The sequence below is a fragment of the Podarcis filfolensis genome (genome assembly GCF_964270895.1).
Source record: "Podarcis filfolensis genome assembly, chromosome: 4".
Lineage (NCBI taxonomy): Eukaryota > Metazoa > Chordata > Lepidosauria > Squamata > Lacertidae > Podarcis > Podarcis filfolensis.
Window position 1 is genome coordinate 39785617 of NC_139607.1, and position 13533 is coordinate 39799149.

Sequence of the window (13533 nt, forward strand, 5' to 3'; positions counted from 1 at the left end):
GGGCCTGTCACTGCCTCTCAGCCTAACCTACCTCATAGGGTTGTTGTGGGGAGGTTAAATGAGGAGTGGGAGAACTATGCCACCTTCAGCTCCATGGATAAATAATTTTTTTTAAAAAAACCGCTATGGCTCTTCCCCAAAAATACCTTACTGGTTTGACAGGGGCTTGAAACCAGTATTTTCTGCATGTAACTCAGGCATAATAACTACTATACTATGGAATTCCAGTGCTTGCTTAAAATGCATTTATATGTGTATTTTCGTTTCTTGTGGATTTTTTCTGGCTGCAAATGCCAGCTCTCATTATATTTTTACTGTCTTGTCTATTCAATTTAGTATTTTTTAAAATGTTTTATTCTATGATATCAAGACACTGTCTTGAACAGGCATAGGCAAACTCGGCGCTCCAGATGTTTTGGGACTACAACTCCCATCATCCCTGACCACTGGTCCTGTTAGCTAGGGATGATGGGAGTTGTAATCCAAAAACATCTAGAGGGCTGAGTTTGCCTATGCCTGGTCTTGACGTACCCACATAACAGGTGATATATGTTTTAAAAAAACAATTAAGCAAATGGAGGTGCAAAACAGCCTCACAGTTGCACTGATCATTTCAAAAGGGCAAAGAGATCACAGAAAGGCAAGCAACCCAGGAATGTAAATCCACCCTTTGTTTCCTGCTCAACTGTTCAACTTGCTCATCGTATGCAAAATAATTGATGCTTTGGATTCGCTTTCAAGCAAGTAACTGAACTACAACTATAAGTAAGCTTTCCTAACCTCCACTGCAAATATTTTTATTGATCTAATAATTTATAGCTGCATCTTCTCCACATGTTTTCTGGAGCACTGGGGAATCATCAAATTTATCCCAGCTCCACTGTAATAACAGTGAGAAACAACTAAGTACACAGATGAATAAAGTATCCCTCATGAAGTTCAGATTTTATGGGATATGTTTTGATGGCCTATTTTACTGCCCTTCCATATAAATTATATGAACAGAGTATTCCACCATAATAATGCACGCCTTGCTTTAACTCTTTGTGTAGTATTCATTGAATCACCAAATGGTAGAGTTGGAAGGGACCCCAAGGGTCATCTAATCTAACCCCCTGCAAAGCTGATTCAACCAAGTCTTACTCAGAGTAGACTCACTGTATTTAATGAATATGATGAAGCTAGGTCCATTCATTTCAGAGAGTCTATTATTATCGCAATTTATTACCAGCCCTTCACGCTAAGGTTCCAGGGCAGGTTACCAACAATTAAAACACAATATTAAAAACAGTTTACAGCTACTTACAATCACGGAAATAAGGTGGATCGTAAAAATATACTCCTAGCAAAGTTTATTTAAATACCGCCCTAAGAGATCAACAATTCCTAAAAGAAAATAATCCCAAGGGATGGTTATAAAAGAGCTGTTGGGATTTTTGTCATTTATTTCATGGAAAGTTAAGGACAGCGGTCAGAGGCAATTGAAAAACCTGTAGGTGTAACTAGAAAACCCGTTTGCCTACTTTCTATAGCCAGTGTTTAGGAGTCAAATATTTACTGCATGCAAAGATTAGCCAAAATCCTCAACAACTTCTGCAAGATTTATTAGTCTTTTTAGCTGCGCTCCTTCTGGTCTGATCATGACCAAAGAGCCACAACAGAATAGTAAGGCAGCACAATCAGGGCAGCTTCTCTGTTGCTCCACTGTGCTTTAATGGCAGCAAGACTCATTCTGTCACAGTCCCTCTGAAACGCTGGACAGCCACTGCCAGTCAGTGCATCCTGGTTAAATAGACTAATGGTCGGACTCAATATAAGGCAGTTTCCCATGCTCCTAAAATTGGTGACATCCCAAGGATCTGAGGAGCATACCCTGAGCAACCTTGAACAACCACAATAACCCACATTTGTCATGTACCACAATGGTTGTGTGAACTAAACCAAAGTCTCTGCTGAAATCAGGCAAGAAGTTCAGCTGCTGTCATCCATAGAGCTGAAACAAATGGGCCAAATATTTTTCTCACTGCCCACTGATCTTCTTAGAAACTCATTTAGATCCAACATCAAAGGCCTCGTCAATAGTTTACTAAATAATTGTTTTGCTTTTTCTTTATTATTTTTTAACCTAGGTGAAAGGCAAAGGTAAAGGACCCCTGGACGTTTAAGTTCAGTTGAATTTAACTATGGGGTGCGGAGCTCATCTCCACTTTTAGGCCAAGGGAACCAGCGTTTGTCCATAGACAGCTTTTCCGGGTCATGTGGCCAGCATGACTAACTTAGAAGACTTTATCAACACTTTTTTTTGCAGCACATTTTTCTCATAATAAATTATTTTTACATAATAAATAATTACAGATAAAAAGTTAATACCTGGTTTATTCAAATTATGTGATCATAATTAGCTGTCTCTATTTCAAAAAAACTCCTAGTCCTATTCAAAATCTATATGCTTTATTGTACATCTTCCCATTAGTACAGAAGTGAAGTAAATATCAGCATGGACATGATTGTACCTGTCCTTGGAGACTGGTTATGGTAGGTCCAAAAATATTTATTTTTATTTAATGTATTTATTATGTTTTTGTACAGCACATCCAAGCAAATTCTTTGGGTAGTTTACACAGACATTAAAAGAAAAATACAATTTACAATTAAAAACCCTAATCACGATGATAATAATGATGATGCAGAAACCCAATTAAAATTGGCATAAAGCATCCCACCTAAAATAGGTGAGTTTCTGGGAACAGAGGTGCGACCACCAAAAAGGTCATCTCCTTAGTAGCCACTCATCATACTTCACTAGGTGGGGGGGACCTGGAGGAGAGCCAAAGATCTCAGGGTCTGGGTCATTATATATGGGGAAAGCAATCCTTCAGGTAACCTGGCCCCATGCTGTTTAGGTCTTCAAAAGGTCAAAACCTACATATTGAACTGGGCCCAGAAATGGACAGGAAACTAGTGCAGATTATGAGCCCCTGTTGTAATGTGATTAGATGTAAGCGTGCTTTGAAAACAGTTGATCCGAAAGGACTGGTAAATAATCATTTACCAATCCTCACCAATTAAGCTGGCTACCCTGTTTGGGATCAACTGTTTTCAAAGCAGGCTTACATCTAATACATTGTAGTAATCCAACTGGGAGATTAACAGAGTACAGGTAACTGCCACGAGGCTATCTGTACAGGTAGGGTCATAGTTGATGGATCAGGTGAAGCTGCTAAAAGGCACTCCTTGCTACTGCCCCCACCTGAGCCTCAAGTGACAGTGCTGGATCTAAAAGCACCTGCAAATAACAAGCCTTCCCTTTAGGGGGAGTACAACTCTATCCAATGCAGACTAAACAAACCCCCAAATGGACAGAAGCACCATCCATTGACAGCAACTTTGTTTTGCCTGGAATGGGTCTGTTTATTCGCTTCAATAAGCTCCTTAGCAAACCCAAGAACTGGTTCAGAATGCCCACTGCCTCATCTGGGTTAGATGAAAACAAAATGTAAACCTGGATGCCATCTGTATGTTTAGGCCACTACATTTTGTCTTATATAGTCAGTTTTTAGTCCTCATGTATGAAGTGTGAATTATAAAAACATGACAAGAGTGTGCACCCTAACCCTGCTTATTTTGTAGCCCACAGCTGAATCGTCAGAAAATGCTATTTGCCATAATCTATCCAGCAGAAGGAAAGAGGGCATGTGAGCTATCCTTTTTTAAAAAAATCCAATGAAACTTTTAGCCAAATTCACTAGGCCAATAGAATAACAGAATTGTAAAGTTGGAAGGGACCATGAGGCTAAGCTAACCCAATCCCTGCCATGAAGGACTTGTGCTCAAACCCACAATCCTGAAATTAAGAGTTTCATGCTCTATTGACTGAGTGCAATATAAAATAACAGACATATCTTCATTTAACATTTTAATACATTTCAAAAATTCAATTTAAACTTACAGGAAATCTTTAAGAAAATCTAACATGCTTTAGATGGCAACGATCAATGTATGATAACCGAGACTCAGTCATCTAGCAGCATCAACTCTCATAAAATTTTCCAAAGCATTTATCTATGCATTAAAAAAATACAGGAACAAAGTTACTTTTCCCAGTTTTCTCTTCACATGTTACACTGGCCTGAACATTAGGAAACTAATGGTTTTCTAATGCAGTTGGTAAAATATCATCTTAAAGTACAGAATTTTATTTGGAGGGGACATCGCTTTAAAAACATACAGCACTTGAATAACAGGGCACTTTCCCGTAGTGACATAGAATATTAAAACACACAGCTTCTTATTCCCTTTCTTCCTCTAAGAATAATAATAATAGGCATGCCATCAAGCTAGCTCGTGTCTGGACATAGCTCCACTCACCTCAAAAGGGCTCTCAAAAGAAGCAGTGCAAAAAGCAATCCTTTGCTGCTGCAATAGTGACACTGCTACTCTACTGCAGCAGACATGCTGAAAAGGGTTCTAACTAAAATAAATGTATCTGGAAGTTACCAGTCTCCGAACCTCTCTGGGGCCCAAAGAGAAACATATCTCTGTCCCCGTGTCCCTAGTAGCTGTTTGAATATTCCACAAATTAGAGCATCCCCAAACAGATGAGATCATATGGCACAAACTAGTCTCTGCTGGGAGACCAAAACAAGGAATTAGGATTAAATGTTCACAACCAACTCCCTAACATGTGTATGCCACAGATATAGAAACTAAGATATGGGCTTGTCTCTAACTATTACTCCCCAATCTGTTATGTTAAATGTATGATGAACCCAATTATTTTTCATTAATGTAGTCAGATTTTATGTATCTGTAGCATCACAAGCTTCTGCTCTATTATTTATTAGATTGGTACTGTGCAGCAAATACTTTCTACATTACTTTTGTCATAGGACAATCATCATGTACAATGGTGGAGACCAAGATTTTATTTCTATATAGAAATAAATCAGCATCACTTAAGAAATTAGACAGGGTTATAATGCATCAGAGGCATCTGTCAATCGAATAACAATATGAAGGAAACAGACGTAAAACAAATCTGTACTGATCATATTTATGTATATTGGACAGTTTCATTTTTTAATTTGATAAGCAATGCTATTAAGGGATTCTGAAATTTCAAATGGTTTAGAAATGTATTCAAAATATTCCCATACCTTCCAGTCATCAAAAATTAGCACAAAGCTAACATTTACCTGAAAACATGAGACAGAGTGAGACAGTCCTTTATGCAATTTTAAAAGAGCTATAATGCTTAAATGGAATTGATTTTTTTCTCTGGGTCAGCAGAAGCATTGTCTGGAACACAAGGGGATCTTCACAAGATATATGGAAAGCAGCTGTGTGATGTTAGTCTTCTCTGGTGGTTTTAAAATGCAATAGGTTTCCCCCTGCTTGGAATGATCTTTTCAATTATGCCTTTTCTTCCACTTCTTTTTTTTATATTGGAAAGAAAGAAAGAAAGAAAGAAAGAAAGAAAGAAAGAAAGAGAGAGAAACATGAAAAAGAATTACTACTATGCAACCACCTTTTCTACATGAGCAATTAATATCTCTATAAGCAAGCCCATAAATAAATAACTGAACCATTTGACCTTGAAGCAAATGGGAAGAAAATGTTGTCAACTCTAAAGCTGGTATTTGGTGTGTTTTTTTTGGGGCGGGGGGAATCTCCCACTATGGATCTAGTTTACCTGTTTCTTCCATGCTCTTCCTCTTCGGAATAATGTTCAGCCTCTTTCTGATTCGGGATATTCTTTTTCTGGAAAACTGTCATCACTAAGGTCACCATAGCTGTCACTGAACAGAAATGAATGAAGGAATCACAGAATCATAGAATTGCACACTAGGAAGGGACCCCGACGGTCATCTAGTCCAACCCCCTGCAACGCGGGAATCCTGCCCATGGCTGTCCCGAGAACGAATAAGAACTGTATTTCTTCCCCTTCAACTCTTAATCTCTATTAGTACAATAGCAATCAATATAAAGCATTTTCAAATCCCATTAGTTTCGGTGGAAGAATTAAACACATATTAAATGCTCTTCCTTATGGAAATCAGTAAACCTTAAAAACTATTGGCTGCTCATTCCCTCAGGATGATTAACAAAGTAGTAATCTCAACATATGAGAGCTTTCTTCCTGCTGATAGCATCTTAGCTGCACTAAGCAGATGAGAAATCTATTTTGTGATGAGTCGCCGGGTGATAAATACTTGAGATGGTTCAGCAATTGTGTATCAGTCACAATCAACATGCAAGGCCCATAAACAGTGTGGTCATCTGAATCCACCCTTATTTTAGCCAAGAGTTCCAAATTAGGAAAATGATTTCATATTTAATACTTTTTTGAAGGGAAGTAGGCTAAAGTCTCTTTCAGGTTTCATTTGCTACATAGTTTGTAAAACGTCCTTGAATGTCACTAGATGCAAACATTTGTTTAACGAAAACCTGTTATTATTCAAGCCATATTTCTAACTTTCAAAACTGAGTCAATCTTCTTATATCAGTAGAATGGTAGAGTGGTGGTCCCTCTTATAAACTATTGTATTTCATGGGTGCTACTTGCAACCCTTGTTTGATTTAAGCAGCTGTTCTGGTAAGCATTAAAAGCCTAAGTACAGCATTCGGTATTGAGTTCCATCTGATGGCAGAGTTGCAATTGCCCATGACTGCTGGTGATGTTTTGGGGATGCATTCAGAAACCATTACTCAACTGTCTTCTGGTTGTGTACTGGTGACGGAATGAATCCATTGACTCTCCATTTCTGAAGAAGAACTTCTATTGCTTTGATACATAGGGATCACCAAGATTTCTGTAACCGTGAGGAAGTGGATTGTTCAACAAGCTCTTATTCGGGCTGGGTTCTCCAGCCCTGTGTTGTTGGGCACCCAGGCACCCCATGGTTATCAGCTCCCTCCACACCTGATTACAAAACAACAACAAACCTTCTCTGTGCTCTGACTGCTTTCTAAGTGAAGAAAAGTGATTGAGGAGACCATGGGGGGGGGGAACACTCCTATCATTCCACCCAGTCTCAGTAACATCTCTATCATCCCAGCCCATCCTCAGCAATGTCAAGGATAAGGTAAAGGTAAAGGAACCCCTGACAATTAGGTCCAGTCGTGGCCGACTCTGGGGTTGCGGCGCTCATCTCACTTTATTGGCCGAGGGAGCCGGCGTACAGCTTCCAGGTCATGTGGCCAGCATGACTAAGCCGCTTCTGGCGAACCAGAGCAGCGCACGGAAATGCCATTTGCCTTTCCGCTGGAGCGGTACCTATTTATCTACTTGCACTTTGACGTGCTTTCAAACTGCTAGGTTGGCAGGAGCAGGGACCGAGCAACGGGAGCTCACCCCGTCGCGGGGATTCGAACCACCGACCTTCTGATCAGCAAGTCCTAGGCTCTGTGGTTTAACCCACAGCGCCACCCGCATCCCATGTTAAGGATAGGAGAAGGTTTAAGTCTCAGCTGAAAGGTGTCCTTGAAAGCAGCAGTTTGCTTTTATGATATTCCAAACAAGAATAGCAGCCATGCAGTTCTTTTGGGAGGTTGGGGAACACAGCACTGTTCTCAGGGATTCAGCTGAGATTCAGCTTCCCCCTGACCCTGGGAAGCAGAGTGCCTGCTGATGGGGACTCCGTTAGAGAGGAGCGATTGGTACTAGCTTCTGTTGTAATGAGGGGTGTTTTGCTAGTCACTGATTTTAAAGCACGAGTAACAACATGGTCAGAGACACAGATCTTGTACTTACTGCTGCAGTACTTACTTTCTTCTGAATGTACCCAAGGAAGCATGGAATAGAACATGGTATTATGAAACAGTTTTGCATATTGCACCAAAAATTAAAAAGATATTAAAATACGATGACTTGGTTCACACATCGTACCAAGTTAAGCTATGGTTGCACACCCTTTCCAAACCTGGGAGAAAACAAGCCATGAGAAGAACAAAACATTTGGTCTTGGCTTCTTCTTGCAGTGTGCCCAGAGGGAAACAAGCCACAAGAACTGTTCTGTACATAACACTGAGCCAATACTTTGGTTTGTCTCTTCCTGCTTTGGAAAGGGAGGAGAAGGGGGTGGGGCACGTAATTTTAGCACGTGTAAAAGCATGTCGAGGTATTTTAGGCTGCAATCCTAAACACACTTACTTAGAAGTTAATAGCACAGTTAATATGTAATTTCAAGAATTAATTCAAGAACAGATATTTTATCTCTTATTATACAAAAGCCATTTCTCTTCTTTTATATCTCAGTACAGATATAATATTATCACCTGAAAGCAACCGATTTCTGTATGAAAATAAAAAGCATGGCATTTTGGAAGTCTGTTACAATTTACAATCGCTGTTACAAATTAATAATACAAAACACAGTATTGTTTAGAGATGGCTCTAGAGTGAACATGACTATAAAAAGGGACCCCTGACCATTAGGTCCAGTCATGACCGACTCTGGGGTCTCGCTTTATTGGCCGAGGGAGACGGCGTAGTTTCCGGGGTCATGTGGCCAGCATGACTAAGCCGCTTCTTGAGAACCAGAGCAGCGCACAGAAATGCCGTTAACCTTCCCGCTGGAGCGGTACCTATTTATCTACTTGCACTTTGACATGCTTTTGAACTGCTAGGTTGGCAGGAGCAGGGACTGAGAAACGGGAGCTCACCCCGTTGTGGGGATTCGAACCGCCGACCTTCTGATCGGCAAGTCCTAGGCTCTGTGGTTTAACCCACAGTGCCACCCGCGTCCCGAACATGATTATAAGTTGTTACAAATTGTTATTGTTTAAGTTAAGGGCGTAAATTATATATAATCCTAATAATCTAAGGATCTTGTACAAAAAGAAGGTACTTGCTCTCATGTGGGGTGGGGGTGTTGCCCATCTTCTCCTCCCACTGTCTGCAGACCCAAACCCTCACTCCAGGGCACAGCTATCCAAACTGTATGTCGCAATACATTAGTGTGTCGACTTCAGTCTGTAGGTGTGTTGTATGAACACACATTGTGCTCCTCCCGGGGCTGGAAAGGGGTTAGTTTAACCTCTGGTTTGCTAGTAAAACTGAATTAATGTGTCGCAAAATGATGCATGTTTAAAAAGTGTGTGACCAACAGGAAAAGTTTGGAAAGGTCTGCTCTAGAGGGTCCCTCTTCCTCTGTACTTGGTCAGTGACACCTCCTCTCTCAATCTCCAGGGAAGTATATTTTACTTATTCAGTGAGATCTTTGAATCCAAGTAATTGTTTCCTGTGAAACATCCATAAATAAAAAAGGGAAGTTAGAAATCCAGAAATCTTTTGTGATAATCAGCTTTTGTTCCCTGCAGACAATCATGACTTAATTAATTGCCTGGGATTAAGGGGTGGGTTTCTCAACCTCTACGTTTATTTGGCTCTCATAGAAAAAGCAATTATCAACTCATCAAATGACCTTTTAAAACTAATCATTATTCAGAACTTTTCTAGTACACATAATAACTAATAATAAACACTTCAAAAGTAACTTTGCTTTTCTGGAATTGCACATCAATCATGAAGGCTTTTTATGAAGCATCCATCACACACACACACCAAAAAAAACCAAAGTTACCTAGGAGACAATTTACATCCACGTTGCAAGTAGGCACTGAGAGACCCTGTTGCAGCAAGCAAAAGGCCAAGGTAGGCAGGCGATGGCTTCATAGGCCTCGAGGAAAACTCTGGGTGGAACTGGACACCAATGAAATACGGGTGATCTACAGATAAATCACAGAGAAAAGTAAAAAAAAAAAAAAGTTAAAAGGCAAACATATAACACTAATAATATTACAAACTATTTAAATTACAATGACTTATATTACAGTGGTACCTTGGGTTACATACGCTTAAGGTTACATACGCTTCAGGTTACAGACACCGCTAACCCAGCAATAGTGCTTCAGGTTAAGAACTTTGCTTCAGGATGAGAACAGAAATCATGCTCCGGCGGCGCAGTGGCAGCAGGAGGCCCCATTAGCTAAAGTGGTGCTTCAGGTTAAGAACAATTTCAGGTTAAGTACAGACCTCCGGAACGAATTAAGTACTTAACCTGAGGTACCACTGTAGTTAGCATTTAAAATATAAATGCTAATGTCTGTAAATTTTAGATAGCTTTACGGTTCAAAGAACATCATAGAAATTATCTTGTTATAAATCTTATTGCAACATAGGTTAGTATAAGTGGGATCTGCAACAAAATGTTGCAGTGTGGTATATGTTTCTGTTCGGCCAGCCACACCCTCCCACCACCGTATTCCATTTAATTCTTCCTTCCACCCAATTATGTTCCTCCTTTGAAATGCTTTCCACTTAGCTTATCAGTGCTGTGAGGCTGGAGAGGTAACAATAGTGGAAGTGAACCTTCAGCCCCTTCCTTGCAATTAGCTACTTTCTTCTTTCAGCACAGGCCTCTCAGTTGAAAAACACTTGCCATAGGGGAAAGATGCTTCAGTCGGTAGAATAAACACTCCACCCCACCCCACAAGCATATCAAAACTTGCATACTTTGCCTATTATTGCCAAGGCAGCTGTATTTCTTTGCTTAGCTGATTTGTTTTCTGCTACGAATGAAAAGTCTTGCCTTGCCACCCAAAACAGATTCTGGAAAACCATTAAGGATTGCATTGCTTGCTTTAAGGAAAATTTAATGAAGATGATGTATAGATGGTATTTGATGCCAACTAAACTTGCTAAAATGTATAGAACTCAAGATAAAGCATGTTGGAAATGCAAGTAGAAGGAAGGGAATTTCTTCCATATGTGGTGGATGTGTAGTAAAGCCTACTGGGATATGATATACAATGAATTGAAAAAGATCTTTAAATATACTTTTATTAAAAAACCGGAGGCTTTTCTATTGTGGGAGAAGAAATTAAAAAGTAGACTTAAATATAAGCTGAAGGAAGTCCTAAAAGAGAAAGTAATGTAAAATATTTGATGTGAAGTATTTAATGTCGGTTACTTGTTTTCTTGTTTGTTATCTTATTATTTATATATATTCTTTGTTATTCCTTTATTTGAAGCAAATTAATAAAAACTTATATGGAAAAAAAAAAAAAGTAGACTTAAATATGTTTATGTATGCTACCACGGCTGCAAGGACACTTTTAGCCCAGAAATGGAAGCAGCAGGAACTTCCAACTTTGGAACAATGGCAGATAAAAATGATTGAACACGCAGAACTGGCAAAACTGACAGGGAGAATCTGAAACCAGCATGACGAACTGTTTGAAAAGGACTGGAGTAAATTTATACAATATATGAAAGAACACTGAAAAAATTGGAGAACATTTGCAGGTTTGATTTAAAATATTTTGTAATGATAATTTTTGAAACTGATTTACAAATACTAAAGATTTTTTTTAAAAGTATAGTAAGAAGGTAAATAGGGTGATCTAGAAATGCGAAGAGGATTGTGATTGCTTAAGAAAGTCAGGGAGTGGGAGGGGGGAGTCGATGCTCGGTATGAGCAAAGTTGTATGTGATGATATGATTTGATATGAATGTGACAAAGGAAAAAAATATATATAGCATTGCTTATGTTATTTCTTTCATAGCAGCAGTGTTTAACAACACTGTCATATTTTATCAAGATCTGTGCAGAACTATTTTCAGTATGTATATCAGAAGCAATATAGCAGAAATAAAACAAATGCACTTAGACAGTTTTTTTTATAGGTTTTGAAATACCTCCAAAAGGACAACCTATGTTTTGTGCCATATCAGCACGAGACTATAGAAATAATTCTTTCTGTCACATCCTGGAGCCAAATTTAATCATTATAGGCTTCAGGCTTAGGTAAATTTACATTTTTGTTTTTACAGACAGCTAGTATCTCTGCAATAATTCAGTTTTTAATATCAGTATCATACATTTGTGACAAAGGATATGTATATTCCTAAATGTGAAGTATTGACAAATGTCAGTGCCTGGAATTCAAGACTTTTACACTGTCTGCTTTAAAACAGAGATTTCAAACTTTGTGGTTAGCAGTAAATAAAAATATGTTGTAAACATACCTTATTGGGCAGCAACACCTTTAAAGTGTAAATAGCCATGACTAAATGGCTGTAAGTCAATCTATATGCATACTGGTGATTAGTCACTTTGGAGTTTTGTTTGAAAAAACGAATATATAGACATTTCAAATAAATAAGCAGGACATTTTGTGAGTGGTCTATCCTTAAGAACATTTTCCTTAAGAACAATTTAGACTTGAAACATCTGCAAGAACAGTTAAAGCTGAGTATTTGTGTAAAGCTGAATGATTGTGTCTCCACAAAATGTGCCATAAGAAAGCAATCAGCCATTTTTTGGGTGTCTGCTGATGTGTCTGGGCTATATAAAACCGCCAAGGCAAGCCATCTTCTGTACCTCTTTCCAGCCCATTTTCCCTTAGAGCAAAACAGACTGTGGAACATTTCCTCCGGAATTAGGCTGCCTGGCTGTTTTTTGTTGCTGTTTTTTTTTAACTAAGAAGCATACTTTCTTTCTACAGGTTCATGTATCCTACCATTTGACCAGCTGCTACTTGAAAATAGAGTCGTTATAGTCCAAAACAGGGCAATTCCCTCTTCACAAATGTGGTTTCCTGAAATAATTGAAATCTGCTTTCCTTCTTTTTAACAGAAGACCGAATGAGAACTGCAGATAAAAGTCCTCTCCAGTGTGTATCTGTCAGGTGTGGTTCTGTACAGTGAACCCTCCATTTCCTATATATGAGAATGCCGCAGCTAAAAACCAAAGCCCTTACCATTCAACTCAATGACCTCCATCCTTTTCCCTTCAGTATCATGGCCAACAAATCTCAAACCTTTATCTTCAAAGAAGTGAGTCAACTCAGGGTTCACCTTTGAAAGAGCAAAGCAAAAGAGAGAAGATAAACATACTTTTAAGATGAAAATTGCAATACTGGTGGAGATGTGCATCCACATATGAATCAGTATTGGCAATGCATATAGATGGTTACTGTGCTACAACAATCTCTCTCTTGCTGAAACATACCTTTTTAGATGGTTCTAATGAAAGAAAGCTTTCAGGACTAACAATAACATGATAAGACTGTTTCAGACACAATGTCCAAACCATGGTTTGGTATTTGTGTGTGCCACACACACTTGCACTCCCCCTTCTTCCCCTTGTGTATAGATACCCCTTTGCTCAAACATGGCTTGGCCTGACTTCCACATCAGGAAAGCTATGGCCGAAAGCTGTCTCCAAACCACCATTTGAAACCAGGTTTGGAATGGTGAAACTTCATACAGGGTTTCCTGAATAGCATTTGCTCAATTTGGATATCCAGCTGAACAGGAATGGAAGGAATCCTGAAAGGCACTAATGATTACCAAATCCTGGTTCAATCACAGCACCTTAAACTGAGACAATGGATTTCAAAACAGCAATCAGCAAATGTTGCAATTTGCAGGTAGTACAAAATATGGGAATCAGTTTTAAAGGAAATACTCATTTATCCTTTCTGGAAGAGAAAAAAAACACTCAATGTCAAGAAGTACAATGGATA

The 13533-nt window shown here is 39.0% G+C and overlaps 1 protein-coding gene across 10 annotated transcripts in view; it reads right to left on the minus strand.

Annotated features, from left to right (window-relative positions):
• Positions 1 to 3715: 3715 nt before the first annotated feature.
• CTPS2 (CTP synthase 2) overlaps positions 3716 to 13533 on the minus strand; it is a 66214-nt gene continuing 56396 nt past the window's right edge. For 5 of the 10 annotated variants that reach the window (XM_083612337.1, XM_083612338.1, XM_083612341.1 and 2 more), the window contains 4 exons: positions 12766 to 12862; positions 9585 to 9729; positions 5693 to 5798; positions 3716 to 5432 (listed from right to left, as the gene is read on the minus strand). In XM_083612337.1, coding sequence (XP_083468463.1) covers positions 5729 to 5798; positions 9585 to 9729; positions 12766 to 12862 — 312 coding nt within the window. In that variant the 3' untranslated portion in view covers positions 3716 to 5432; positions 5693 to 5728. Of the gene's footprint in view, positions 5445 to 5676; positions 6858 to 6962; positions 9730 to 12765; positions 12863 to 13533 lie in introns of those variants that run through there. The other 5 variants (XM_083612340.1, XM_083612344.1, XR_014547767.1 and 2 more) reach the window with 4 other exon arrangements.